The sequence below is a fragment of the Pelodiscus sinensis genome, chromosome 2, assembly GCF_049634645.1.
Source record: "Pelodiscus sinensis isolate JC-2024 chromosome 2, ASM4963464v1, whole genome shotgun sequence".
In the NCBI taxonomy this organism is placed as follows: domain Eukaryota; kingdom Metazoa; phylum Chordata; order Testudines; family Trionychidae; genus Pelodiscus; species Pelodiscus sinensis.
The window spans coordinates 13,281,353-13,306,901 of record NC_134712.1 but is presented as its reverse complement, the minus strand read 5'-3'; the positions used below and the strand labels follow the sequence as shown (position 1 = coordinate 13,306,901).

At 45.2% G+C, this 25,549-nt stretch overlaps 1 protein-coding gene across 6 annotated transcripts in view; it reads right to left on the bottom strand.

The window, feature by feature from the left end:
• Positions 1-1,397: 1,397 nt before the first annotated feature.
• ST3GAL1 (ST3 beta-galactoside alpha-2,3-sialyltransferase 1) overlaps positions 1,398-25,549 on the bottom strand; it is a 152,045-nt gene continuing 127,893 nt past the window's right edge. For all 6 annotated transcript variants that reach the window (XM_006123533.3, XM_006123530.3, XM_075920091.1 and 3 more), the window contains 5 exons: positions 18,670-18,866; positions 12,949-13,128; positions 9,064-9,109; positions 7,166-7,285; positions 1,398-4,877 (listed from right to left, as the gene is read on the bottom strand). In XM_006123533.3, the coding sequence (XP_006123595.1) occupies positions 4,704-4,877; positions 7,166-7,285; positions 9,064-9,109; positions 12,949-13,128; positions 18,670-18,866 (717 nt within the window). In that variant the 3' untranslated portion in view covers positions 1,398-4,703. The remainder of the gene's footprint in view (positions 4,878-7,165; positions 7,286-9,063; positions 9,110-12,948; positions 13,129-18,669; positions 18,867-25,549) is intronic.

The window sequence follows — 25,549 nt, the reverse complement described above, 5'->3', positions numbered from 1 at the left end:
TTACACGGTTTTTTGTCCAGACTACTTTCACTTTCGAAAAATCCACTTTTGAAAAAGTGATTGGAAGAAGATATGCAAATGAGTGCCACATTTGCATATCTCCTTTCAAGAACACCCCCTTAGTCTAGATGTACCCGGGGAAACCACAACAAGCTCTTCAAAAACATCCCATTGCACCAGCACTGAATCCAGAATTAGGTAAGGATGCTTTGAATGGAACCCTTCCTTTTTCATGAGGTATTAGCATCTAATGTGAAACCCACTGAAGTCACCAGGCACCCTTCCATTGATTTCAATAAGTTCTGTTCCACATTATTTGGGGCATGACATAAGGTTCAGAGGAATACACTTGTAGAGATACTTCTGCATGGGACCCAGATATAGCTGGGGACCCTGCCAGCTAAAGGGAAAAGCCCAGAGCTACACTAAGCAAGAGGCAGGAGCAAACTCTGGAGAATTAGGAGGCCCCAAGGAATGGAATGGATTGCTGAATCTGAGAATGCAGGGGCCAAGACTGTAACAGGGTTAAAAAAGATGCATTCATGGAGCTTAGGCCCATCAATGGCTATTAGCCAGGATGGGCAGGAATGGTGTCCCTGGCCTCTGTGTGCCATAAGCTTGCAATGGGCAATAGGGGAGGGATCACTGGATGATCACCTGTTCTGTTCATTCCCTCTGAAGCACCTAACATTGACCATGGTGGGAAGACGGGCTCCTGGGCAAGATGGACCTTTGGTCTGACCACTATGGGCGTCCTTATGATTCTAATTATGAGCTAACTTGAAGGGGACAGTAAGCATGAGCTGTGATGGTTTGGTTGGGGGAAGGAAAGGTACTTTGGCAGAGTAAGATCCAGTTAAACTGCCCATCACAGGAGACTAACTTGGGGTACAACTACACTGCACACTTATTTCGAAATAAGCTGTTCCAAAAGAAATACTCTGAAATAGCTTATTTTGAAATAGACTAATTTTGAGGCATCCTTGTAGTATAGACGTGCTGAGGAAGGCTTCCCTAATGTGGACATGCTACCTCAAATTAGAGCCCCAGGAGGCACTGGGGAGTAATTAGTTTGAATGGCCCTGGGGAAGAGCTATTTCGAAAAAGCAACAGTAGAGCGTCCACACTACAGCTGTTTCGAAATAACTCTTTCAGAATAGGCATTATTCCTCGTGGAATGAGGTTTACAGAAGTCGGAATAAGCTGCCCGTTATTTCAAATTTATTTCGAAATAATGAAATTGCTGTGTAGACGCTCGCATTGTTATTTCGAAATAATGCCAATTATTTCAAAATAACTGTGCTGTGTAAATGCACCTTTGCAGAATTCATGACCATGTCATTCTGTGAGACAGCAGTCGAGGGTGCCCAGAGAGAGATATCTTTGACAACCAAATTGATTATAATTAATTTATTTTGATTTTTACTGAATTGAAAACTTCAACAATAAATAAAATCTCAAAACATAAGTGACCCAGACTCCTTTCAATCAGAGACTGATTATAACAATCAATGCACTCCAAGGTAAAAGAAATAGGGAGAAGCATCTGAAGACACCTTTCCTCCCCCAAAAAAGTGCTCAAGAAATTCAGTTTGGTTAAAAAGAAATCATGCAATCAAGAGGTGCTTTGAAGATTTTGCATTGGTAGCAAATGCAGTTCAAGATTACGAAACTTTGTCACATGATTTAACATTATAACTTTAGTCACTATTCAGTTCCTAGCAGGAAAATGGTTGCAAACACTGGCAGCAGGAATAGAATTCTCCAGTGATCTCTGCTGGTGCCTCTTCTCTTAGAAACCAGTTGGATAAACAGAGCAAATTGCAAGCTAGATCACCAGATCTCGTTGACTTTCAACTGGAATTTGATCCCAAACTGCCAACTTCTATTACCAACCAATGACAGTTGGGCGCTGAACTGCCAGGAGCTCCTTTGAAAGACTCCCCTATGTAGGATTTAAATATGCTGGGAATGTATCCGCAGAGGTTTTCATTTACAAAAGAAATTCAAAACTAATGTTCTGGTTGTACACGTCTCTGCAAAACCCAGCCATCAAAACACAGTCTGAAAACATTTCACTGCTATTAAGTCAAATTCTCAGCATATATGTTTTTAAAGTAAGCGAGTTGAGGACAATGGGGTAATCTGTCACCAGACTGGGAAACACTTCATTGCAACAACAACAACAACAATAAAAAAGTGGTAATATCAAAAATACGGTTCAGGTGGATAGTATTCATTCTTCTACAAAGTGATTTTAGAAGGTAAAATAAGTTTTATTACAACTGTAGATTCATGCCATTATCCTGGAAACATGCATGTGAGTGGTCCTCTTGGCCCTCTTTCTAGGACAATGGCTCTTAATATCCGGGTCGTTAACAAGTGTTGGGTTTTGAGAACACTGCCTTTCCCCTAGTGTTGCAAGGAGGGTGTTATGGGTAAATGGATGGAGAGCCTCTAATCTTTTCCATCCATGTGAGGATTTTTTCCATTCATGTGTGAAAAGAATTTTGTTATGTGCAGAGATGCACCACCACTAGAAACACAAAACCTTAGCTGTGGACATTCTGCTAATCAGCTGGGCAGAATTTGAGTTTCTCCTGCAAAAGTGCACAGCTTACATTGAACACGGATGGAAAACTGTGAGCGAGGGATATCCTGTTATGGAAAAGTTTGGCAACTACTGTGAAAATGATGTGTGGGAAGTTTGCCCTTTAACCTTTATGAATCCAAAGGGCCAGCTCATGTGTGTAGTTATTCACATTGGCAAGTGGTTGAAGGATGGAGGTCATAAATAGAGAGCATTAGACGAATCTTGCCACGACAATGTACATTTCAACTTTGAAGGTACACACACACCCACACACACACATACAGAGCAAAAAATGTGGGAGTGAAATCCTGCCCCTATTATAGGCAGTGGCAAAACTCCATTGATTCAATAGGGCCAGGATTGCATCGTGAGTGCTGACATTGCAATAATTAAAGTGGACACTTCCACCAAATTAGCTAATGAATGAACATGCTGTTTCTCAGTTAGCTCTGTGTGTGTGCATGTGTGTGTTTAATTACCACAGATTCCAATCACCACAAAAAAAAAAGAAAACAGCAGCTCTTTCAGGATCTGCTCCAAAGCCCACTGAAGCGCTGAGAAGAGACTGCCACTGCAGCCCTTGGCAACGCTCAGAAATTCCTCGAACCCCATGCTTATAATGTTGTGATCTTCAAATCACCCTCCCCACCTGATTTCATACTTTAACTCATGTTCAAAAGATCAGTGAACAGAACTGAAGGTTAAATGGATTTTAGGAAAAAAATGTGTAAACAAAGCCCCCCTCCCCACAGGATTTCTTATTCACCCCTTGCTGCATAGAAGTTAATATATGCATTAGTCTGAAGACACAAATCTTTCCGAGTTCCGGATCATCCTGTAGACTCAGTAGGTAGAGGATATGCCCTGGTAGATACCCATGCAGTTTTGTTCACTCCTATACATTGATAGCTCACATCCTTGTGCCTGACATTTTCACTTAGGCATCGCCTTCTAAGTTGTAAAAAATAGAATAAAAAATGTCCTGTGAATTTTGGATTTTTTTTAAAAAAAGGTAAAAGTTACCTTTAAAAACTATGTTGTTTCCCCCCATGTCAGGTAGAAGATAGGAGACGTCATTATTAGTTTAGAATACAAAATGATACCATGTAGAGACTAAGCTTTGGTTAATTGTTTTTTTCCTATAAAAAGTTTAATTTCGGGATTTTCCTCTTTAAAAAAATTACATCTGTTGCACATATATAAAAGGCACATATAAACCACTGAAAGAAAAAAAAGTCCATTTCACTTCCTTAAATGGATTCACTAAAAATTAGCATTCAGAGTACCTATATATATATATATATATTTTAAAGAAACCCAAACAAACTAGTGGCTAAGAAGGCCATTTTTGCTGGCATTTTCAATCAATCATTCAATCAATCTCATTTTGTTTTTCTCCATCTCATTATGGCTATGTAGGATGCTGTGCTAAAAATGCAGTTATTGGAGATGAAGGATTTGATCCAGAATTTCTCAGTGCGGATTGGTACACTCAAAAGTAGCCACTACTCCTTGCAAATCAGGTACATCACCTTTGTTCAGAATACAAAAGGGAACCAGAAATGATACACTGAACAGAAGAGATGGTTTAAAGAAAGGATGAACAGCAGAATAAGTGAATATGTTCTTTTGAGGTAATCCTTACTACAGTGTTCAGAGCCAGCCGTGTTGGTGTGGCATATAGGAAGCAGTATTCACTTCTCCTTTCTCTTCAGAGAATTCCTATGCAAGGAAAGCACACACATACACACACAGTATATCCTAGAACGTGATACCCTAGAGTTTACCCTAATACCAAGAGGCAGATCTCGCCAAGTATTTCAAGATTTAACAATTCCATACATCCCCTGTGATTTGTTCCCCATAATTGATCCTTAGATCCATCAAATCTCTATTCTCAAATAAGGAATTCAAATTCCGTATGGAACCAACATTGCATGTGAATTTCATTCAAGAAGCATCACAGCAATGAAACACACTTCCTCCGCTGCACAGTCCGATATTGAAATAAGGTCAGTGCCCAAGATCATCTTCCATAAGCCGCTTTAAAGACTTCAGTCACTGCCCCCTGCTGGAAATTGCAGCCACAAATCCCTGCCAGTGGTAAGGGTCATCTGCCCTTGAAAAAATGTATTTTGTCAATGGAGGCAAGAGTCAAAGTGATATTGGACTCAAAATCCCCATCATGGACCTTGGTTTGCCGAAAGGCCCCTGCGGAAGGATTGTTTTCCCAGTAATGATGCCAGTTGCCATTGCTGTCTGCTCCAAAACCATACACATCCACCTAAGAAGGGAGAAAATGAAAAACATTACATCCTCAAAGACTTAGCCTTCTGCCATTTTGAGGAAACTCTGGTGGTTCTCAACCTTTTCTGCACTGTTCTCTCATTTATTATTGATGTTGTGATAGCTCCTAGGCACATCAGTCTTGTGTTAGGTACTGTATAAACAGAAAAAGACACAGTCCTGCCCTGAAGAGTTTTCAATCCAAGGAAATCATGCTGGAATCTCATTTTCCATACTGAGACCCTTCCTGAATCCCCTCCCAATGTCACCAAGACATCTCTCCAACTTAGCTTCATGTAAAGAACTGAATGGTCAGGACAGCCCAAACCAGTTAACAAAAACAAACAAAACAAAACAAAAACACAACAAAAAACACCAACCAACCAACCAACCAACCAGACAGGATTGGGGAATAAGACAGAGAATATGTTATTGCTTCTATATAAAACCATGGTATGCCCACATCTTCAATACTGCTTACACATGTGGTTTCCTCATCTCAAAAAAGATATATTGGCATTGGAAAAGGTTCAGAAAAGGGCAACTAAAATGATTAGGGATTTAGAATGGGTCCCATATGAAGAGAGATTAAAAAGACTGGGACTTTTCATCTTAGAAAAAAAGGGGGGGATCTGACAGAGGTCTATAAAATCATGACTGGTGTGGAAAGAGTGAATAAGGAAAAGTTATTTACTTTTTCCCCATAACACGAGAACTAGGGGGTCACTAAATGAAATTAATAGACAGCAGGTTTAAAACAAACAAAAGGAAGTTTTTCTTCACACAGCGCACAGTCAACTTGTAGAACTTCTTGACAGAGGATGTAGTGAAGACTAGGACTTTAACAGGCTTCAAAAAAGAACTCATGGAGTAAATTCATGGAGGTTGGGTCCATCAATGGCTATTAGCCAGGATGGGCAGAAATGGTGTCCCTAGCTCTGTTTGTCAAGGGCTGGAAATGGATGACAAGAGAGGCATTACATGATGATTCCCTGTTCTGTTCACTCCCTCTCGGGCATCTAGCAGACAGGATGCTGGGCTGGATGGATCTTTGGTCTGACCCAGCATGGCCGTTCTTATGTTCAGTTTTCATGAGCTGAAGGTGGAGAATCCCATCTCTACTGAATGAAGACCTCAGAGTCAGGAGACATTCTTGCCCCTTCTCTGCCATGTTTGACTGGGTTTTTCCAAATGACAATTCTTGTCTCGTCACATTTAGACGACTGTCCACCCAGTGCTGCAGCTGCACTGATACCCAAAGGCACACTTCCACAGTGGGTCAAATCCCACCATTCCTACACAGTCCTTGGTTAGGTATTGATGTCAGAGGGAGTTAAACTGAGGGTACATCTACACAGCAGCTTTATTTCTGAGTAACTGATGTTATTCAGAAATAACAAAGAGCTTGTCTACACTACAAGCCATTATTCTGAAATAACGGTGAGCTGGAGGACTTCTTGCTCTGACCCCTGTAACCCTCATTGTATGAGGAGTAAGGGAAGTCGGAAGAAGAACGTTCCAGCCTCGGGGTTGCTCTAACTTACATCATGTGGTAACAGTCTCCTCACTATCATTACCCAGCTGGAGATTACTGGAGCACAATGTAATCTGGCCCTACCTCCAGCGCTTAATTTGTAATAAAAGAGGTTCTGGGGTTCAAGCAATGAGGTGCTGAGATCAAGCTATTTTTTACAGTCAGAACTGATGCAGCAAACATATAGGAGGTGGGGGAACTGCCAAACATAGAGGTGCTGGGACTCAGCCCTGGCACTAAAGGTGATGCGTAGGGGAGAACATGGCAGGATGAAGTGCCTTCCCCCCCTAGATTGGCCTGCCAGGGCAGGGAGGGAGGAAAGAGAAAGGGATTGTGTCCTTCTTTCCCTGCCCTTTCCCTAGGGCAGGTTTGGCTGCTTTTCCTGGTAATTGGATGGGGAGCTGGATGGAACCTCTTCTGTCTAAGAGAGCCTCGCTGGACTGAGCTGTCAGGTGGCGGGGAAGGGGGACGGGAGGAGGAAGGGAAAGAGGGCTCTGCCTTGCTTGGCCCCTTTCCCCACAGCAGGTCCCACTTCGTCTCCAACTCCAGGTCAAAGACACGTATCGTCTAACAGCTGAAATCCTAAACGCGGAAGGAAACTCGAAGTAAGAGGAAGAGGCGATGGAAAGAGGCTGATAAAGATGAGCAAATGATCTAGGGATCTCATGTTAGCATCTCCTCCAGTTACAGCCCTTGACTAACGCGGTATCACCGTACTCTGAATCAAGGAAAAGGAACCCTTTGTTTTTTACCTCGTCACATAGGTGAAGTGCAAATATCACGGACAGAATGCCTGTCGAGGGGTATCTTCCATGATGCTGCAGCCAGTGGTCATAAACATATTTGATAAACCGGGGGTGATAAACAAGGATCTGTGGAGAATCAGAGAGTTGCGTTCATAGTTAGTAACAGGGACTTCTCCCTAACAAGGATGTAAACTTGTGCTTAATCTGTTAACTAGTTAAATGTTAACTGATTAAATGGGGCAGGCACGGCCGGGGATGGGGGGTGCTGCTTCTAGCCCCATGCGGGTCAGGAGCAGACCGCTGCCCATGGCAGGACAAAGGCAGGGGGCTGTTCCCTGGATACCGGTTAACTGTTACCTGGTAAACATCACCCGTTAAGGATCTGGGCTCAGGCTTCTATTTCCAGCTCAGCTTCAGTCTCACCATGTGGTTCTGAGAAAGTTCCTTGAGGCTCTGTTTTCGTACAGCTTAAATCCTACCCACCTTCCTCCCAGGGCAAGGATGGGGCAGGTTTCTATGTACATAGCACCTAGAGGCCCTGGCAGGAAAGCTCCAAAGTGCAGCAAGTGTTCTAGCTCCTGTTTCTAGGCGCTGTCCCAAATCCTTCTCCCAGTTCAGTTAAGGCAGTGGTGTGCTTGGCAGCTCCCCAAGTCTCTTGTCCCTCATTCCTGGGTGGCACTGATAGACTCAGGCCTAGTCCATGCCTCTCTCTGTGTGGCTGCTCCCTATTCAGGGTGAAGTGGAAAGGCAACATCCACTGCTCTCCCCTCCCCTCATCTGCAGTGCTGGCTAAGGAGACGGTACTAGGCCAGGAGCCCCCGCACCGTTAGCTCCCATGTCTATAACTGCAATACTCAAGGTATGCCCGGAAGCTGGAAGCATTTGTTTGACCTCTTTATGGGAAGTGAATTTCCCAGGCTGACCTTGCTCTGAAGGCCTGATTGGCACTGAAATCAATAGGAGTTTTTCATGGGCTCCACCCTCTGATCTATTTAAAGTGAACTTGACTTCCTCTTTGTGCATCCTAAGGAAGAGTTCCTTAGACCAGCAGCTCCCAATGGGTTGGAGGCGAGGAGGGGGCACTCCTCTGGAGTAGAGAGGCCACCAAACTCTCTGGGGTGGGGTGAGGGGCGATGACCCTTCTCACTCAGAGGTTGCAATGCCTGTCACGGTGGAGGGCAGCTGGGCCAAATCTCGCTAAGTAGCACTGCATCCTGGAACACAGGGTCGCAACCCCCCACCAGGATTCTTCCATGCCGAAATCAGGAAATACTGCTCAAAAACCTCACAAATCTTAAGCTGCGTGCTTTTTGAAAGGTTTCCTGGCCTACAGGCTGTTAGACACTCAGCTCAAACGACTGACTTATTTAAAGTAGAATTCTCTTTCTAGGAATTAATATATTAAATAGTCAGGGGAGAGGCTTCAGGCTGAAAAGAAAGTTTAGGAATGTGACGGAGAAAGATTGAACATTCCGGGCCAAGAACATGAGAATCCTCCCTTGAGCTCAAGCAACTTAATTAAAAAAAAAAAAGCGCATATAATTGCTGATGCAAAGTAAACATAGTATATATCCTTTTCAATGCTAAAGCGGTGTTCTTCTAGACTTTAGTCTAGTTCAAGCTGAAATATAGAAATTGTTGCACAGGATGGGATCAGGAGGCCAGATGTTTCCGATCAGTACCCGAGTAAGCTATAAAATCATAGTGGGCAGAAATGGCACAAGTTTCCTCCTAGCCTCAATTAGTTATTGCTGAACCACAAGGCTAGCTACATTTTTAGCTTAGCTAAAAATGTAACTGTGGGCATTTTGATTCCTTGCATACTTCCTCGGATCCTCCCACAGTTTTTGTGGCACCAGTTGCTGCAGGATAATTAACAGAATAAACAAACAGACGTAACTCACCTTGTCTCTCTTCACCTTGATTTTACGTGGAACTGGCGCGTATGTGCTGTTAAAGAAAATAGTACAAAAGTCAATAAAAAAATCAAACAAATGGCATATTTTAAAGTAAAAGAAAAGCCTATTTTCTTAAAAATATACCAGGAAAAGGTTAAATAAGAATGATGAGACTTGAAAATAAATATAACAAATTCATGGAAAACGTGCTTACCAATTCAACATCTCATTAAAAAGTGACCACACAGAAATGAATTGCACCGTAACTGCCAAGTTTCCTTTTCAGCCTGATGCATGCCTTTTACATTTCACCACTTGGGGGAGACTCCCTCCCTCTTAATAGTTCTGCCTACGGCTTCATTATTTTCAGCGGCATAGTAACAAGTATGAATAATACCTCTAACAGAAAAAGTCACCTCCCGCACCCAACCCTTACAGTGGCCCTCAGGGCACTTTCACACAGCTGGGAAGAGTCAGAAGTTGCCAGTAGCTAGGTAAAGTTCTTGGTGGCTACTGTAGTGCTTGTGAGTCCCTGTACTTGTTGAAAGCCAGAGTTCTTTGTTCAAAAAGAAAAGCCCAAGTTTCCTTCACGTCACATGCACAAGCCATTCTGGTATAATAAAGTGCTACCATACTATTTGTTGTTTTTTAAGTTTATCCTGTGCAGACTAACTTGGCTATCACTCTGAAGCTTTTATCTCAGATTGTTAACCATAGAATTAGTTGGGGGTGGGAGTGAGGGAAGGAGGAAATGAACCTGAAGGAAACAAACAAACAAACAAAGATGCGTTTGTTCTGCCACTTTTCAAAATGTACCAATTTTTCAAAAAAAAATTCTGCAGTTTTTAACTGCATCTCTAATTAATTTACTGAAACAAACCAGAATTCCCACAAGCTACATTCTCTTCCCCCTCGTTGAAACAGATTTTCCAGTTCTGAAAATGCTGGATTTTGAAAATCCCCAGCATGTGACTTTGTCTCCCAAGCAAAAGTGGGATTAGAAACAAACAAAAATAAAAAAAATAAAAAAAGGAAGCGTTGAGAAAACTGAAAGTATTTCTGTAAAAAGCATATAAAAATCTGGCTTTCATTTCTGGGAAAAAGCCAGATTTGGATTTTTGTAGAAAAAGATTTCCTTAGAAACATTTCAAACAGCTCTGATAATCAGTGGGTAAAGATATCCATCTAAAATGTATTTTCACTGTTCCTCTCTGCTTTAAGGACTGAAGTTGGGAAAAGGGCAAAAACATTTCAGAAAACTTTCTCTGGGAATGAAATAGTTTGACACAGACTTGCTCTCTGCATGCAGCCGGACACAAAGACATCACCACTAATGTGTGCTATATGGGGGTAAATGTCCTAAGGTTGTGATTTATAACCAGGATATCACTTCTAACTTAAGTACACAATTCCTTAGACAGAAAAAACAATGCCTGGGGAAGGACCAGTGACTGCTTGTTGAGCAAAAGAAAAGTCAGTTTGATTGCATTTGTAGTTCAATGTTGGCAAAATGCAATTACCAACAGAGAGTTGAATTGCCACCATATGGACTGCTTGTGAAAAATGTGTGGGAGGAATAAAGGCTGTCCTGTTGGTTTTACTACAAGTTAATGTGTGATGAAGTTACCAAAGTGGAACGTGAAGCAGGGATGTTTTGTAAATTACAAGCATAAGCTTCTTTTCTGCCTCAGATTTCAACAACGGCTGTTTCAGTGAAGAATTGCCCCTCTGCCCCGGGTTAGTTCAGCAGATGTTTGGAGGCTGCCCTTGCCCCTTTCCCTAGCTAGCTGGGTCAACAAGTGGATGGGGAGGGTAAGAGGGAGGTGCTGGAGCAGTGGGATGGGCACAAAGTCATGGGCCAGCTGTTCCCTACCTGGTTCTGAGTTCTTCTCCTGTGCTCTGTTTACTTAACCTCTGGATTCTGCCTGAGTCACGCAGCTGGAGACAGTTTAAATCTATGTAGCATCAAGACCCCACCTCTTTGCTGCTCCCTTGTTCTTGCTCCAGCAGTCAGCAGGCTATTTATACATTTAAAAAGCAGAGGCACAGCATCTGGGATTGGGCACAATCAGCAGATTCCTGGCTCATGCCCAGTCCCCATTACCCCACTGCCCTCTGTGGAGACAGTGCTGGGGGGACTGCCTTTTAAGCTGGCTTCCCTCCTTCCCCCAGCACCAGCTCCTGCTCTCTCCTTGCTGCCTCGGATAGGCTATCCAATAAGCTTTTGTTTATTAGATAGTCAACTAGTTGCTTACATCCCTAATCTGAGTCTGTTGTCTTTGGGGCTCTCTTGAAGTCTATTATGCTAGCTATCTGAGAACCTCTCAATGCCAAATGGCAAAGGATTCAATGTTCCGTAACAGCAACTCCAATCAGGTCCAACAAATACAGGTTCATAATATTTATATCCATAAAGGGTTTTGTAAGGTGGCCAATAGAAGCTTACATCATACAGATCCTCATAATCACTGTGTGTATTTATGGGTGATACTTAAAAAGTTATGTTCATATGTTGAAGCTATATTCCTAAAATGTGTTTTAGAAGCAGAGCTGGCAAACATGTTTTCCATCAGGCTGAAAGAATGGGTTTCTTTAGTTTAGAAAAGAGAAGTCTGAGGGGGGACAGAACAACAGTTTTCAAGTACCTATAAGGGTGTTGCAAGGAGAAGGGAGAAAAATTGTTCTCCTTGGCTTCTGGTGATAGGACAAGAAGCAATGGGCTTAAACTGCAGCAAAAGAGATCTAGGTTGGACATTAGGAAAAAACTTCCTAACTGGCTGGGTGGCTAAACACTGGAATAAATTGCCTAGGGAGGTTGTGGAATTTCCAGCACTGGAGATATTTAAGGTCAGGTTAGGCAGACATCTATCAGGGACATGAAGGCAGGGGACTGGTCCTGATGACCTCTCAAGGTCCCTTCTAGTTCCAGTATTCTATGATTCTAGAATATGATTCTATGATTCTAGAAGACATAGGATGTTTATTCACCTCTCTCAGTTCATTTGAAAGTTTAGCATTGCAAGCCAAACAGAATGGGATCTACATTTGTATTCCAAATCAACCGAAGGATATGAAATCAAGACAGGAAGACACCAAGTCTAACTCCTTGAAGGGTGAGGCTGTTCAACAAAACCTGGATCCTAGTTATTACTCACAACTGGCAGCTCCGTCAAAGATTGAATCCTTGGGAGAGAATCTACTCTATAACCATTGATAAGTTTAGAGCAAGGACTGCGTTTTATATTTTGTTTTCGGCTTGTAATCAATTCTGCTTCCAGTATTCTTAGTAAGCACTCATTTGAAGCATTGAATCTCTGATCTTTGTTGATAAATGTATTATTGTTTTTATTATAAATACATCTCAATCCTGGGGCAGTAAGTGTGAATCTTCTGTTGACTCAAACAAGCCGGCGTGTATACCAATGTGTTCCCTCTAGTCAAGCCGGTGTGTTCCCTCTAAATTTGTCCATCTATGTGCAGAATAAATTGTGTTACGTGCACCAAAGCATATGCAGATGTGCACCACCAGTAAAACACATGCTGCTAGTTGTGAGCACTTGGGGAGCTCTGCTAAACAACTGGGTGGCACAGCTTAAAGGGAACACAAGTGCCCAGTGACGGGCTGGATGTCACACAGGAATACTTCTGAGGAGTTCTGGGACTGCAGTGGACCAAGTGTGAACCTGCCATGCAAAGTGAGAGCTAGCAGAGCTCTGAGAAGAGGGCTTGATGGGCTGAAGGCTTACCAGTGACTCCCTCATACTGAAGGAGTCATTGCAGGGGGGAGAGGGAGAAACAAGGTGATTCACAGGCCTGGGCACCCCTAGAAAGATGACACAGCGGCTACGTTCCCACTCAGTTTGAGCACTGGTAGGCCTCAGCTTTACTTACAAGTTTATGGTGCCTGTGGTGAGTGCACTGACAATCCAGCGCAGATCCAGCGTTTTGAAGGGGATCACAATCATGCTGACGTTTTCTGCCAGGTCCTGGAAGCTCTCGGGGTAAACAAAGTGGTGAGTCGTTTTGCTCCCAACATCGGTCTCAAACCCAGCGGTTGGAGCGCGATTCATTCTGCAACCCAGAAAGCAGAGACAGAGGGGGGAAAAAATCAAGAGGAGAAATTGTTCTGATCATTTCCATGACTTGCTTGCTGGGGTGGGAGGAGAATACAGTCACTGGGCAGGGTCCTCGTTTCCATCCAGAGTATGTTTACGTGGGAGGGTTGTGATTGCAGCATGGGGAGCTACCTGAGTTAACTATAATCTAGTGAGATCAAAGCCAGCTAGAGCAAGGGCGGCAGTGATTTCAAGGCTAGCCTCACCCAACCAGAATCCCTCAATGGCTGCCATTCTAAGGCTCTCCTATGCTGCCGTGACACTATATAGGGGAATGGACCTACATCACATTAGCTAGACTAGGCTAAAGGGACCTGAAGGGCATGCAAGGAATTGTAGCACTGAGAAAGCAGTATGTGTAGGAGTGAGGCGGGGTGAGGGGGGGAGGGACCAGGGGCCCTGCCTCTCAATAATCACTGAGGGCACAGAACTCCTCGGGCCCTGGGGCCACGGAGTCAGGGAAGACCAAGCTCCTGTCAGGGCCAGGTCTGGGGCAGGGTAGAAAGAGAGAAGGAGCCAGGGCTGGGTGGAAAGAGGCAAGACCATGGGGTCGGGGTAGGGTGAAGGGATGGAAGATTGAACGCCTGCGGGGGCTATACGGGGAGATGGGTGGGGAGACAGCAAGTGTCTGTGCTCCCCCTCAGGGGGGTAAAGTTTTAATTCCTGCACACGTCTCTGTGTGGAGGTAATAGCTGGTCTCATGTGCAGGACCGTGCGAGACAGTTCACAGTTCCACCAGAAGCCCTCAAAGCCAGAGCAAAGCGCTCTTACAAACACAGGGCCATATCAGCTAGCACCGTACCCCAGGAGGAATTCCACTGATTTCAATGGGACTGCCCCTGGACTAAGAAACTGCTTTGAGTGAGCAAGGGAAGCACCCAGCAAGGTACTCTGAGTGGTGACAGTTTTTCAATCTGCTCCCAGTGACACTAGTGTAACCCAATGCACAAGGACCAAACATGGACGGGCTCCTACACCACTCCCACGAGGAAGGCGACTGTCACTCCCGTTTCACGGATGAGGAAATGGAGGCTCATACTCGTTAAGGGACATGTTCAAAATCGCACTGTGAAAAAAGGTCAAATCCTGGCCTAAAAGGTCAAATCCTGGCTCCCTGGCTCCCATTCCCATGCACTAAGAGGTTCCCAAAGTGTGCTCCAAGGAGCTCTTGGACTCCACCCAATGGGCCCAGGGGCTCTTCAGGGAAATATTAGCAACAGTTGTAGAGAGTGATGTGTTTTGATAAAAAATTGATGACAGGTTATTTATAAAACAATTATATTGAAAATTACTGTTGATTCAATAAAAAAATTGACATTGCAACATGAAATGGGAGCAGGTCGGGATGCAAGTGACTAGTTTAGTTACTACTCGACTAGTCATTTCTCCCTCCATCAGAGGCAGCAAGAGGGGAGGGGGGAGCAGGAGCCAGTGCTGGTGGTGGGGAGGAGCAGGCTTAAAAGCCGGTTCCCCTCAGCACCATCTCCGTGGGAGGGGAGGGAGAGGCAGAGGTACAGAGCAGGACCGGGCATGAGCTGGGACAGCTGAGTCCTGGCTCATGCCCAGTCCCGCACAGTGCCTCTGCCTTTTAAATGTCGTGAGAGCTGGGCAGCTATTACTATATTTAAAAGGCAGAGCTGCAATGGGGTTAGCTCCCTGGGTCAGCAGGTAACCACGTTGCAGCTCTGCAATTTCCTCCCATATCAACTAATCGAGTAATTCCATCAACTACTCAATTAGCTGATTAAATGCAATTTAACATCCTTAGGGGCAGGGACTAATACTCTGTGTAGCTCTGTGAAACAATGATCCTGAGCTGAAAGCGTGATGACATATATTAGATGCTACAAACATCCAATTCAACGGTCTAGCTTATCTTTTTACAAGTCAAAGATTTAAGATGATATGTATTTCCTGCTTTCTTTGGACCAAAGCCCACTGCAATAGAATTCTCTTCATGCTGCATTCTCATTCAGCGTTTCACAATACAACCCTGCCTACTCTTATTACCAAACATATTCTCCATGGATAAGTGCCCCAAAAAAGAAAAGTTGGCTTCTAACAATCAGAGTTTTGCTGGTACGAACAAACAAGACAGGAAAAAAAAGACAATCCCAGCCTTTTGTGACTGAAAAATCGGAAAGTGAGCTGTCAAAGAGGGAGCCCCTCTTTTTCACTAGGTTAGCAGCAGGTAACAAGAAACGCAGGAGTTTCTTTGTCTTGGAGGAGTTATTTGTCTTTCAGATTTACTTGCCTTGGAATTAAAGATGCTCGTGATGCGCAGCATGTGGTGTGCAACAAAGTGCTTTCTAATAGTTCTGAATTCCTGCTAAACTATGAAGGCATTTAGAAACAAATCCTTCTGAATACAAAGGAAAAGGCACACTTTTTTTCAAGGGAAAGCATGACGCACTTTCAAATAATAAACTCTCAGTGATGAAATAAATTGCTAAATCAGACAATGAAAACACAACAAAAACATCCTACAAAATGAGCAAGTATGAGCAATCTAGTAAAAAAGTGGTAGCGGGGTATCGTCAGGTAATACTGGTGCGTGTCACATTAAAGATCTTGCTGCTGACGTTGAGAAAGAGTTAGTAATGGCTGCACCAAGTTTTCAGGACTCTATAAGGGCTCTGTGGTAGAAAAAATTGGGGAAACCCTGTGCTGCTCCCCTGCCATTGAGCCCTTCATGTACACAGCAACTGCTGTAACATGGAGGGCATCAACCTCAGCTTCCATCTTTCACACTGATCCTTTATGGTTACTAAATATAAGCCCCGAGCCAGATAAAACTCAGCTGGCTTCAGGGTGTTTCACAAACATTGTAATTGGCCAGGGCTCAAAGAAAGGGCTGTTTGAGCCTTGAGTGAGTCTGAGCAGGTGGCAGATGTAGCTGTTTCAGTGGGAGTCAGGGGTTTTTCTGAATCCAGAACACAGCCAGAGTCTCGCCACAAATGCACCAGGCTTGAAACCAAAGAAAATATCTGCATGAATTGCCACTGCCTGCCTCCTCCAGGACTAAGGTGTGCGTACAGCCCCCACTGGCTCCAGCAAGAGCTGTCTGCATATCTAAGGGTATGTCTAGACTGCATCCCTCTGTCGGCAGAGGGATGCAGATTAGGCAGGTCGACATTGCAAATGAGGCAAGGATTTAAATATGCCCCGCCTAATTTGCATAAAATGGCCGCCACATTTTTCCAATTCAGCACTTTGTCGGCAAAAAGCGGCAGTCTAGAGGGGGATCTGTTCAGAAAGAAAGCCTTTTTCGACTGAACCCTTATGCCTCCTGCAAGGAGGTTTACAGGATCTGTCAAAAAAGGCTTTCTTTCTCGACAGATCCCCCTCTAGACAGCCGCTTTTTGCCGACAAAGCGCTAAGTCAGCAAAACGTGGCAGCCATTTTTATGCAAATTAGGCAGGGCATATTTAAATCCCTGCCTCATTTGCAATGTCGACCTGCCTAATCTGCATTCCTCTGCCGACAGAGGGATGCAGTCTAGACATACCCTAAGGCTGTGTCTAGACTGGCAAGTTTTTCCGCTTTTGCGGAAAAACTTGCCAGCTGTCTACACTGGTCGCTTGAATTTCCGCAGGAGCACTGATGTTCTCATGTAAGAAATCAGTACTTCTTGCGGAAATACTATGCTGCTCCCATTCAGGAAAAGTCCCTTTTGCGCAAAGCTTTTGCGCAAAAGGGCCAGTGTAGACAGCTCAGATTTGTTTTGTGCAAAAAAGCCCCGATCGCGAAAATGGCGATTGGGGCTTTTTTGCAAAAGCACGTCTAGCTTGGCCACGGACGCTTTTCCGCAAAAAGTGCTTTTGCGCAAAAGCGTCCGTGCCGATCTAGATGCTCTTTTCCACAAATGCTTTTAACGGAAAACTTTTCCGTTAAAAGCATTTGTGGAAAATCATGCCAGTCTAGACGTAGCCTAAGAGTGGAACCATGGCTCCATCAATCATTCTGATTGGAAGGGAACTCTCAAGGTGAGCTAAGCTCTGTTCCTGTTGTGAGTTCTTCCTCCGGAAAGCAGCACTTTCCCAAAAGGTTTCAAGGCCAAGCTGGTGAATTAAGCTGCTTGAATTCTGACACCAGGGTCAAAATTATCTGCAGACCACTTAAAAAGTGTCAAGATCTTTCCTTCCATATTTTTCAGGGGATAAATCCAGGGCTGCCACTTGTCCATGGGAGAGCTCCAGTTTTCCCAGGCTTGACTCAACATCTAGAAAATCGAGGCTGTAAGGGTATCTCAAGCGGCAAGATCTCAAAGCAGGATTAAGCAGCTGTGCATGTGGCTATTAGCTATTATATAAAAGCCTTGGAAACTGGAGAGGCCTGCAGCCATACAGACTGGGGCTGGGGAGGGGAGAATTCCCACCAGAGGGTCCTGCTAGTGACGACAATTCCACAGGCAGAATCACTCTCCTCTGAGCTGCCTCTGAAACTGCCCCCCAATAGTGTGAGTGCTCACAGGGGTGGTTGACATAAACAAAGCTTCTGACAGCTGGGGCTGCTGAATCCCCCATGGCATGTTTTGCAAAGATAAGCTTATTCCGCCCAGATCTCCAGGCTAAATTCCAATGGGGGTAGTTACATTCTGCCTGGTTAAAATTCAGCTTGCCACTTCTGTTGGACACAATGGCCCTCATTTGCTACCTTAGAAGCTGCCCACTGTAACACAACTGGTGTTGTCTAGTTGCTTCCTGTCCTACCCGGTCTTGTACTGCAGAACAGCTATTTCATTCCACAGCAAAACAGCTGCCTGTCAGTAGTGAGTGAAAAATAACGAGTGGTCCTGTGGTACCTTAGAGACTAACCAAAATAAACAGAATCAGGAGCTTTTGTGGGAGAAACCGACTTCATCAGATGAACTGGAGTGGAAATAATAGGAGAGTATACCAGTGTAAAAGTGAGCAAAATCTGGCCTTGCATGTCAGTTTATGTTTGTAAATCTCACTTTGGGAGCCCAACTATCAGTAGTAAAAGCAAATATCATTTATTTAAAATTTCTGTGTATTAAATGAAGACTCAAACACCACAACTATGTGGAGCCCAGCCTCATTTTCAGCATCACTCTGTATTTAAAGAAGGCATCAAGGCCGTAGCGGGACAGTTAATATGTGGGGCTGAATTCCACTCTGGTCAGACTAGCTCAGTTATGCAAGTGGAGTGATGCTAAGGATGCATTTGGCCAGCTAGGGACCTGATGTCACAAGGGGCAGCGTAGTTCAGCACCCATTGATTTCACTGAGAATTAAGGGTATTCAGCGCTGGCAGGAGTTGACCCTCTGGTTCAGTAAAGGACACGAATTCCCAGCTCTGATCTGGAGGGGGAAGTAACATGTGAGGTGCTAAGGCCCAATCCTGCTCCCATGGAAGTCAACTCAAGTGTTGCCAATTACTTCAAGTGCTGGATTCTGCTGCGATGTGCAGCCCAGTTGCTTCAGTTAAATAGCCAAGACCAGCAGGAAGATCGCTGAGTCTCTTCTGCACTCACCTGAGCACAAAGTCATGAGCATCGATCTCTCGGCCGTACTGAGATTGCTTAAGGTTCCCGGAGTTGCCCACTACAGCACACCTTCTGCACCGGGAGGCATCTCTCTCCAGCAGCTGCTCCCCGTCACCCGGAATGACCTCAAACAATTCCTTGATAGTGTCGTTAATATTTTTAGGATTGCTCTCTCCTTGCAGTTTCTGTGGGGAAGAAGAGGACCACTCGGGTTATGACCATACGGCAGCCAGGGCATGGCTTCCTCCTCCCCCATGCTTGGCTTTGCTCATTGCCAGCACCAATGGAACTCCCTGCAAGATGGGCTGTGACAGTCCCCAACATGGGGGGCGGGGCGGCAGGTCTGCAGAACTTTTCAGGGGGCCTGCTTATGGCTCTGGGAGGGAGTTGGGTGGGGGACTGGCGTGGGGCTCTGGCAGGGAGTTTGGAGTCTGGAGGAGGTGTGGAAAGGAGTTTGGGGGCAGGAGGAGGGGTAGGGCTGCAGGCTCTGGGAGGGAGTGGAGCTTATCTGGGGCACCCCTCTCTGGCAGTGACTCCTAGGCAGGAGGTGAGGGGTCTCCACAAACTGCTGCCTGGAGGCACTGCCCCCACAGCTCCCATTTGCCATGGGGCAGGAGCGTGAATGCCAGCTGCTCTAGCCCCACTCTGCCACAAGGCATTTTAAATGGCCTGAGAGCGGCATGCAGGGCCAGGGGATACACAGGGGAGTCTGTGGGGCCAGGGGAGAGACCTGGCCTTGAACTTTGGTAGAGCCGAGCCCTGGGCCAGGGACATTTCTGCTTCCTGGGCACCAGGGGACCACTGAACTCACCACCCAAGTGGAGGAGGTATCAAGGGACAGTAGCTCCCATTCCACACACGTTTTAACCTGATTTCCCCCTTCCTACCTCCTTGCTGTCCATCTGCCAACAATGGCACATCCCCTTCAATTCATGCTTTTAGCACCAAATTCAGTAGGACACATGCTCCTCGTTTCCCAGAGTCTAAGCCTACCTGTGCATAGCCCTCTGACATCCCTCTCATGGCGTACTGAGGGCAGAAGAGAAGGTTTCTGGGGCACTCTCTCTGGCTACGCCAGGCTGTGGAGGAGCCAGCTGGTAGCGGGCGGAGGAAGGGAAGGGGGAAGCCACGAGAAGTTAGAAGAGCCCCTGGAGCAACCCAGAATCCGGGGGGTGCTGATCTGCCACCCAAGGGAGAGGCTTGTCAGTGGGTGATCTGGTGCTGGTCCACAGTGCTGGGAAGAGCCTAATTTTAAGGGTATCGGGGAGGGGAACCAGGCTGAGTTTGTGCATCTCTTATCTAGGGCCCTGCAAGAGCTGCTAGCTCAGACACAGGTGGCAGAGAGTGTATGGTTGGGCCCACAAGACCTGCTGCCGTGAAGATCCTCCAGTGAGCTCTGCCTATTTGAAAGTGTGTGTGCGCGTGTGTGTGTGTGTGTGCGCGCGCACATGCGCACTGCGAAGGCAAACAGCTGGGGCTGCAGAGGGACTCTGCTGTCACTGACCTGAAGTAGCCCCTAGCATAAGGCACTGTGGTTGCTGTGTAGCCTGGGACCATGGTGGTGTATGGGAGCAAGCAGACGGGATACAGAGTCCTTTTTCTGCTCACCTACCCAGCACAAAGCCCTGGAGATCGGACCTAAACACACAGATCAGATTCTGACATGTTACCATCCCCTCAGAGCTGCTGCAGTACCACAACCACATACACAGAGGTACCTTTCCTACTTTAATTGGGGTGGCAAAATTCTGTACCCGTCCCTACAGCATCCTGCAATGCAATTCTAGATGGGGTTCCGACCTCCGCACTGGGACTGTCTGTCTTAGAGAAGCAAAGTCAGAGGGGATCTGATGAACACAAAGTAACAAAGGTGGCAAATTCATAACTGATAATGGGAAATACCCTTTCACACTACTGAGCTGCAGAACTTACAGCCACAAGGTATTATTGAGGCAAAGAGCTTCTTAGCAGGACTCAAAAGACATTAGACCTTCATACAGACCATTAGAATTTTCAGTTACAGCAAAGATAGAATAAGTATTTTGGAAATGAGTTTGATGGTCATGCATCAAGCACTTAGACAACCTCTAAATAAAAGGGGTCAGGAAGTAACTTTATCTGGTGGCAGGTTATTCCACAACTTCCTTCTATGGGGTTCTTGTACCTTCTTCTGCAGCAGCTGGTACTGGTCATTATACTGTCAAAGACAGACCCCTGGTCTGAGCCAGTCTGGCACATCCTGACTTCCCACCAGAACACATCCAGCAGGCACTGCTGTGGGAGGTGTGGATGTCCACCTGCTGGGGGAGATCCAGATTCGTCTGTCCCCAGAACTCCCCACTCAGAGCGAGGAATACAGCAAACGGTGCACTTTCCCCTTGATCCCTCATGAAGGGTCACAGCCAGCAATATTCTGGTACAAATTGGAGGGAGGTGGGTAGGAGGGGAAGCTTCAACCCCTCCCTTTGCACTCCCTAAAAATGCTTGGGGCAGTAGGATGCTTGGGACTGGAGCAGTCCCAGATAGGGGGGTGCCCCCAGCCGGCTACTTTGACCTGCCTGGTGATTTTTCTCTTTTCTATGTGGTTAATGAGACGCAATCCAATTCCAGGCACATCCCATTTTTCCGACACAACCAAACCCTTCCCGTGCTTTAAGTTATGATAGGAAGAAGCTGTATACTGAATTGGGTAGTCCTAGCTCTTACAGTTTAAAGGGGAGTTTTTGAACAGACAGATGCACGGACAAACTCGCTCAAATATAGAGTAGATCAAAGCTATAACAGAGGTCGTTACTGTTTACACTACACAATCACCCAGAGTTCCCAAACAGAACTAGGGCTACACTGCACTGGGTGCTATACTACTCATATATACAAGAGAAGGCAGTCCTTGCTCCAGTGTGTACCTTAAACGTCCTGTTTTCACTTGCTTATTTTTTCAGTGATTCTCTTTTTGGACTAACTAATTTGTTGCTTAATTTCAGCACAAAACAAATTGTTTTGGAATGTCAGCACAAACGACATTCAGCTGCTTGAGCTAAGAGAAAAGGTGCTTAGTTGAACTCAAAAGCGGCTGAACGTTAAAATTTTATGTGCAGCCATTTCCTACTGAAGAATATTTGCTTGGTTTGTTTAAAAATCTGTTTTCATTGAGCTAAATGATAAACCATTAAAATTCATTTTCATCCATAAACAATTTTAGAAGTGATTTTTTTTTGAGTTCTCACACCACAGTCCCACAGCTGGGCTTTTCCTGTATCTACAAAAGAGTGTATAATGAGAAGTATGGATCATCAGCTTTGAAGAAGAAGTGGGATTCAATTAATGTTGCATTCTATACCTGAGTGATCCACTGTAGCCCTAGGCAAAATGCCGAAAGGAACAGTAATCCTGAAATCTAGTCACGTTAAAAGTAGTTTCTGATTCTGCACCTGGCTCTGAATCAATTTTTGTACTTTTATAGTTACATTTTCTTAAAGTATTTGTAATGCTTTTCCTCTCTCTAGTTGCTTTGTACCCCTTACATGTGAAAAAGGAAGCTGACAATACATGGGCACCGTGAAACTGACTATACACGGAAATGTCAAAACAAAAGGCCCTAAAAAATGCACTGACTAGTTGGTTTCTCCTAATCTCTTTCAGAGAATAATAATAGCACATTTTCATGCAGAAAAGTAATTATTAAAATTGATGGTTTCCCTTTAAACTCTCCCTATTTCAATTGGCAAAATATAAATAATCCTGAATTTGCCTCATATGGCTGCTGTCAGGATGAATGTCTATGTAATGTTTTATACATGAAAAATGCAATAAGTGTTTTATGTTAATTCTATAGAATTAACATAGTGATGTAACAAACAGCTGTGCAAAACAGATTCTCACAAAGCTTTATATACTGTGCCTGTGTTTTCAATTTACTCTTTTCTCCCTCTCTGTTTTTACAAACACTTAAGTAATTTAAAAAAAGAAATTAATGAAAAAAACCCTCATGTTGGTGCAACAGATTTTGCACTTTAAAATCAAATCAGGAAATGGAGAAGTTAATGTTTTCCTCCTTCATTTCTATTTGTTAAATAATACATAAGAACAGCCATATTGGTTCAGACCAAAGGTCCATCTAGTCCAGTATCCTGTCTGCTGACACTGGCCAGTGCTAAGTGCCCCCAGAGGGAATGAACAGAACAGGGAATCATTAAGAGATCCACCCCCTGTTGCCCATTCCCAGCTTCTGATAAACAGAGGTGAGGGACACCGTTCCTGCCCATCCTGTTTTATAACCATTGATGGACCTATCCTCCATGAATTCATCTAGATCTTTTTTGAACCCTGTTAAAGATCTGGCCTTCACAACAAACTCTGGCAAGAAGTTCCACAAGTTGACTATGAATTGTGTGAAGAAATTCTTCCTTTTATTTATTTTAAACTTGCTACCTATTAATTTAATGGCCCCTAGTTCTTGTGTTATGGGAGCAAGTAAATAACTTTTCCTTATTCACTTTCTCCACACCAACCATGATTTCATAGACCTCTAGCATATTCCCCGTCTCCTCTTTTCCAAGATGACAAGTCCCAGTCTTTTTAATCTCTCCTCATATGGCAGTACATCCGCTCCCTGAATTACGACCACCTCCACTTACGACCATCCACACTTATGACCAAAGCGGTTGTAAATGTGGACTGGAGTTATGAATGGCGATCCATGCTTACGAACAGCGCGGTCGCCATGTAACTCTATGGAATCCGAGTTATGAACACTTCAAGTTACGGACCAAGTGTTGGTCCGTAACTTGGGGAGCAGCTGTAGTTCCATGCCTCTATTCAATTTTGTTGCTCTTTTCTGAACTTTCCAATGCCAATACCTCTTCCTGAGATGAGGCAACCACAACTGCACGCAGTATTCAAGATGTGGGGGTACCATGGATTTATATAAAGGCAGATATTCTCTGTCTTATTCTCTACCCCTTTTTTAATGGTTCCTAACATTTTTTTTGACTGCTGCTGCAGAGAACTATCCACAATGACTCCAAGCTCTCTCTCAAGTGGTAACAGCTAATTTTAGTCTGTTTTATATGTCTAGTTGGATTATGTTGTCCAATATGCATTACTCTGCATTTATCAACATGAAAATTAATCTGCCATTTTGTTGCCCAGTCTGCTAGTTTTGTGAGATACTTTTGAAGTTCTTCACAGTCTGCTTTGGATTTAACTATCTTGAGCAGGTTAGTATCATCTGCAAATGTTGCCACCTCACTGTTCACTCATTTCTACAGATCATTTATGAATACTTTGAATAAGATTAGTCCCAGTACGGACCCCTAGAGAACATCACTAGTTACCTCTCTCCAGTTTGAAAACTGGTAATTTATTCCTATCCTTTGTTTCCTATCTTTTAACCAATGAGAAGATCCTCCCTCTTATCCCATAACATCTTACTTTGTATAAGAGCCTTTGGAGAGGGACTTTGTCAAAGGCTTTTTGAAAAATCTAAGGACACTATATTCATTGGATTCCCCGTTGTCCACATTCATGTTGGTCCCCTCAAAGAATTCTAGTAGATCCTCAATCTGGAACAGTTCCTCGGATTTGTCACTTAAAAAGAATGGCTTTTTTGGGAATCTTCCTCATATCCTCAGCCATGAAGACGGATAGAAAAAAATCATTTAGTTTCATGTTTACTGTATCTTTGATTGCTCCTTTAGCATTTTCATTGTCCAGTGGCCCCATTGGTTGTTTAGAAGGCCTTCTGCTTCTGATATACAGGCAGTCCCCGAGTTACGCGGATCCGACTTACGTCGGATTCGCAGTTACAAACGGGGCCCTCCCTCTCCCTGGTCTCCAGCAGACCAGGGAGAGGAAGCAAAGCGGCAGAACACGCGGGCAGCGGACAGGGCTGTCCACTGCCCGCGTGCTATGCGGCTTTGCTCTGCTTTGCTCCCCGTCCCCCTGGTCTGCAGACCAAGGGGACGGGGAGCAAAGCAGAGCAAAGCCGCGGAGCACGCGGCCAGCTGACAGCCCAGACGTGCCTGGGCTGTCAGCTGCCCGTGTGCTACGCGGCTTTGCTCTGCTTTGCTCTGCAGACCAGGGGGACGGGGAGCAAAGCAGAGCAAAGCCGCGGAGCACGCGGCCAGCTGACAGCCCAGACACGTCTGGGCTGTCAGCTGACCGCGTGCTCCGCGGCTTTGCTCTGCTTTGCTCTGCAGACCAGGGGGACGGGGAGCAAAGCAGAGCAAAGCCACGGAGCCTGAGGGCAGCAGGACAGCCACGGTGCGTCTGGGCTGTCCCGCTGCCCCCGTGCTCTGCGGCTTTGCTCCGGACGCCTGTGGTACAGCAGCTGGGGCGCTGCCGGTTGGTCCCATAGCGCCGCTCTGGGCGCTACGGGACCAACCCGGCAGCACCCCAGCTGCTCTGCCCCATGCGTCATGATTCAGCCACTGCTGGTCAGTTTCAGCAGCGGCTGAATCAGGACGCCTGGGGCAGAGCAGCTTGGGTGCTGCTGGGTTGGTCCAGTAGCGCCGAGGAGCGGCGGCGCTACTGGACCAACCCAGAAGCACCCCAGCCGCTCTGCCCCAGGCGTCCTCAAGTCAGCCGCTGCTGAAACTGACCAGTGGCTGACTACAGGAAGCCCCTGCCCCGGGCTTCCTGGAATCAGCCGCTGATCAGTTTCAGCAGCAGCTGACTTGGGGATGCCTGGGGTTCTTACGTTGAATCTGTATGTTAAGTCAGAACTGGCGTCCAGATTCAGCCGCTGTTGAAACTGATCAGCGGCTGAATCTGGACGTCAGTTCCGACTTACATACAGATTCAACTTAAGAACAAACCTACAGTCCCTATCTTGTACGTAACCCGGGGCTGCCTGTACTTAAAACAA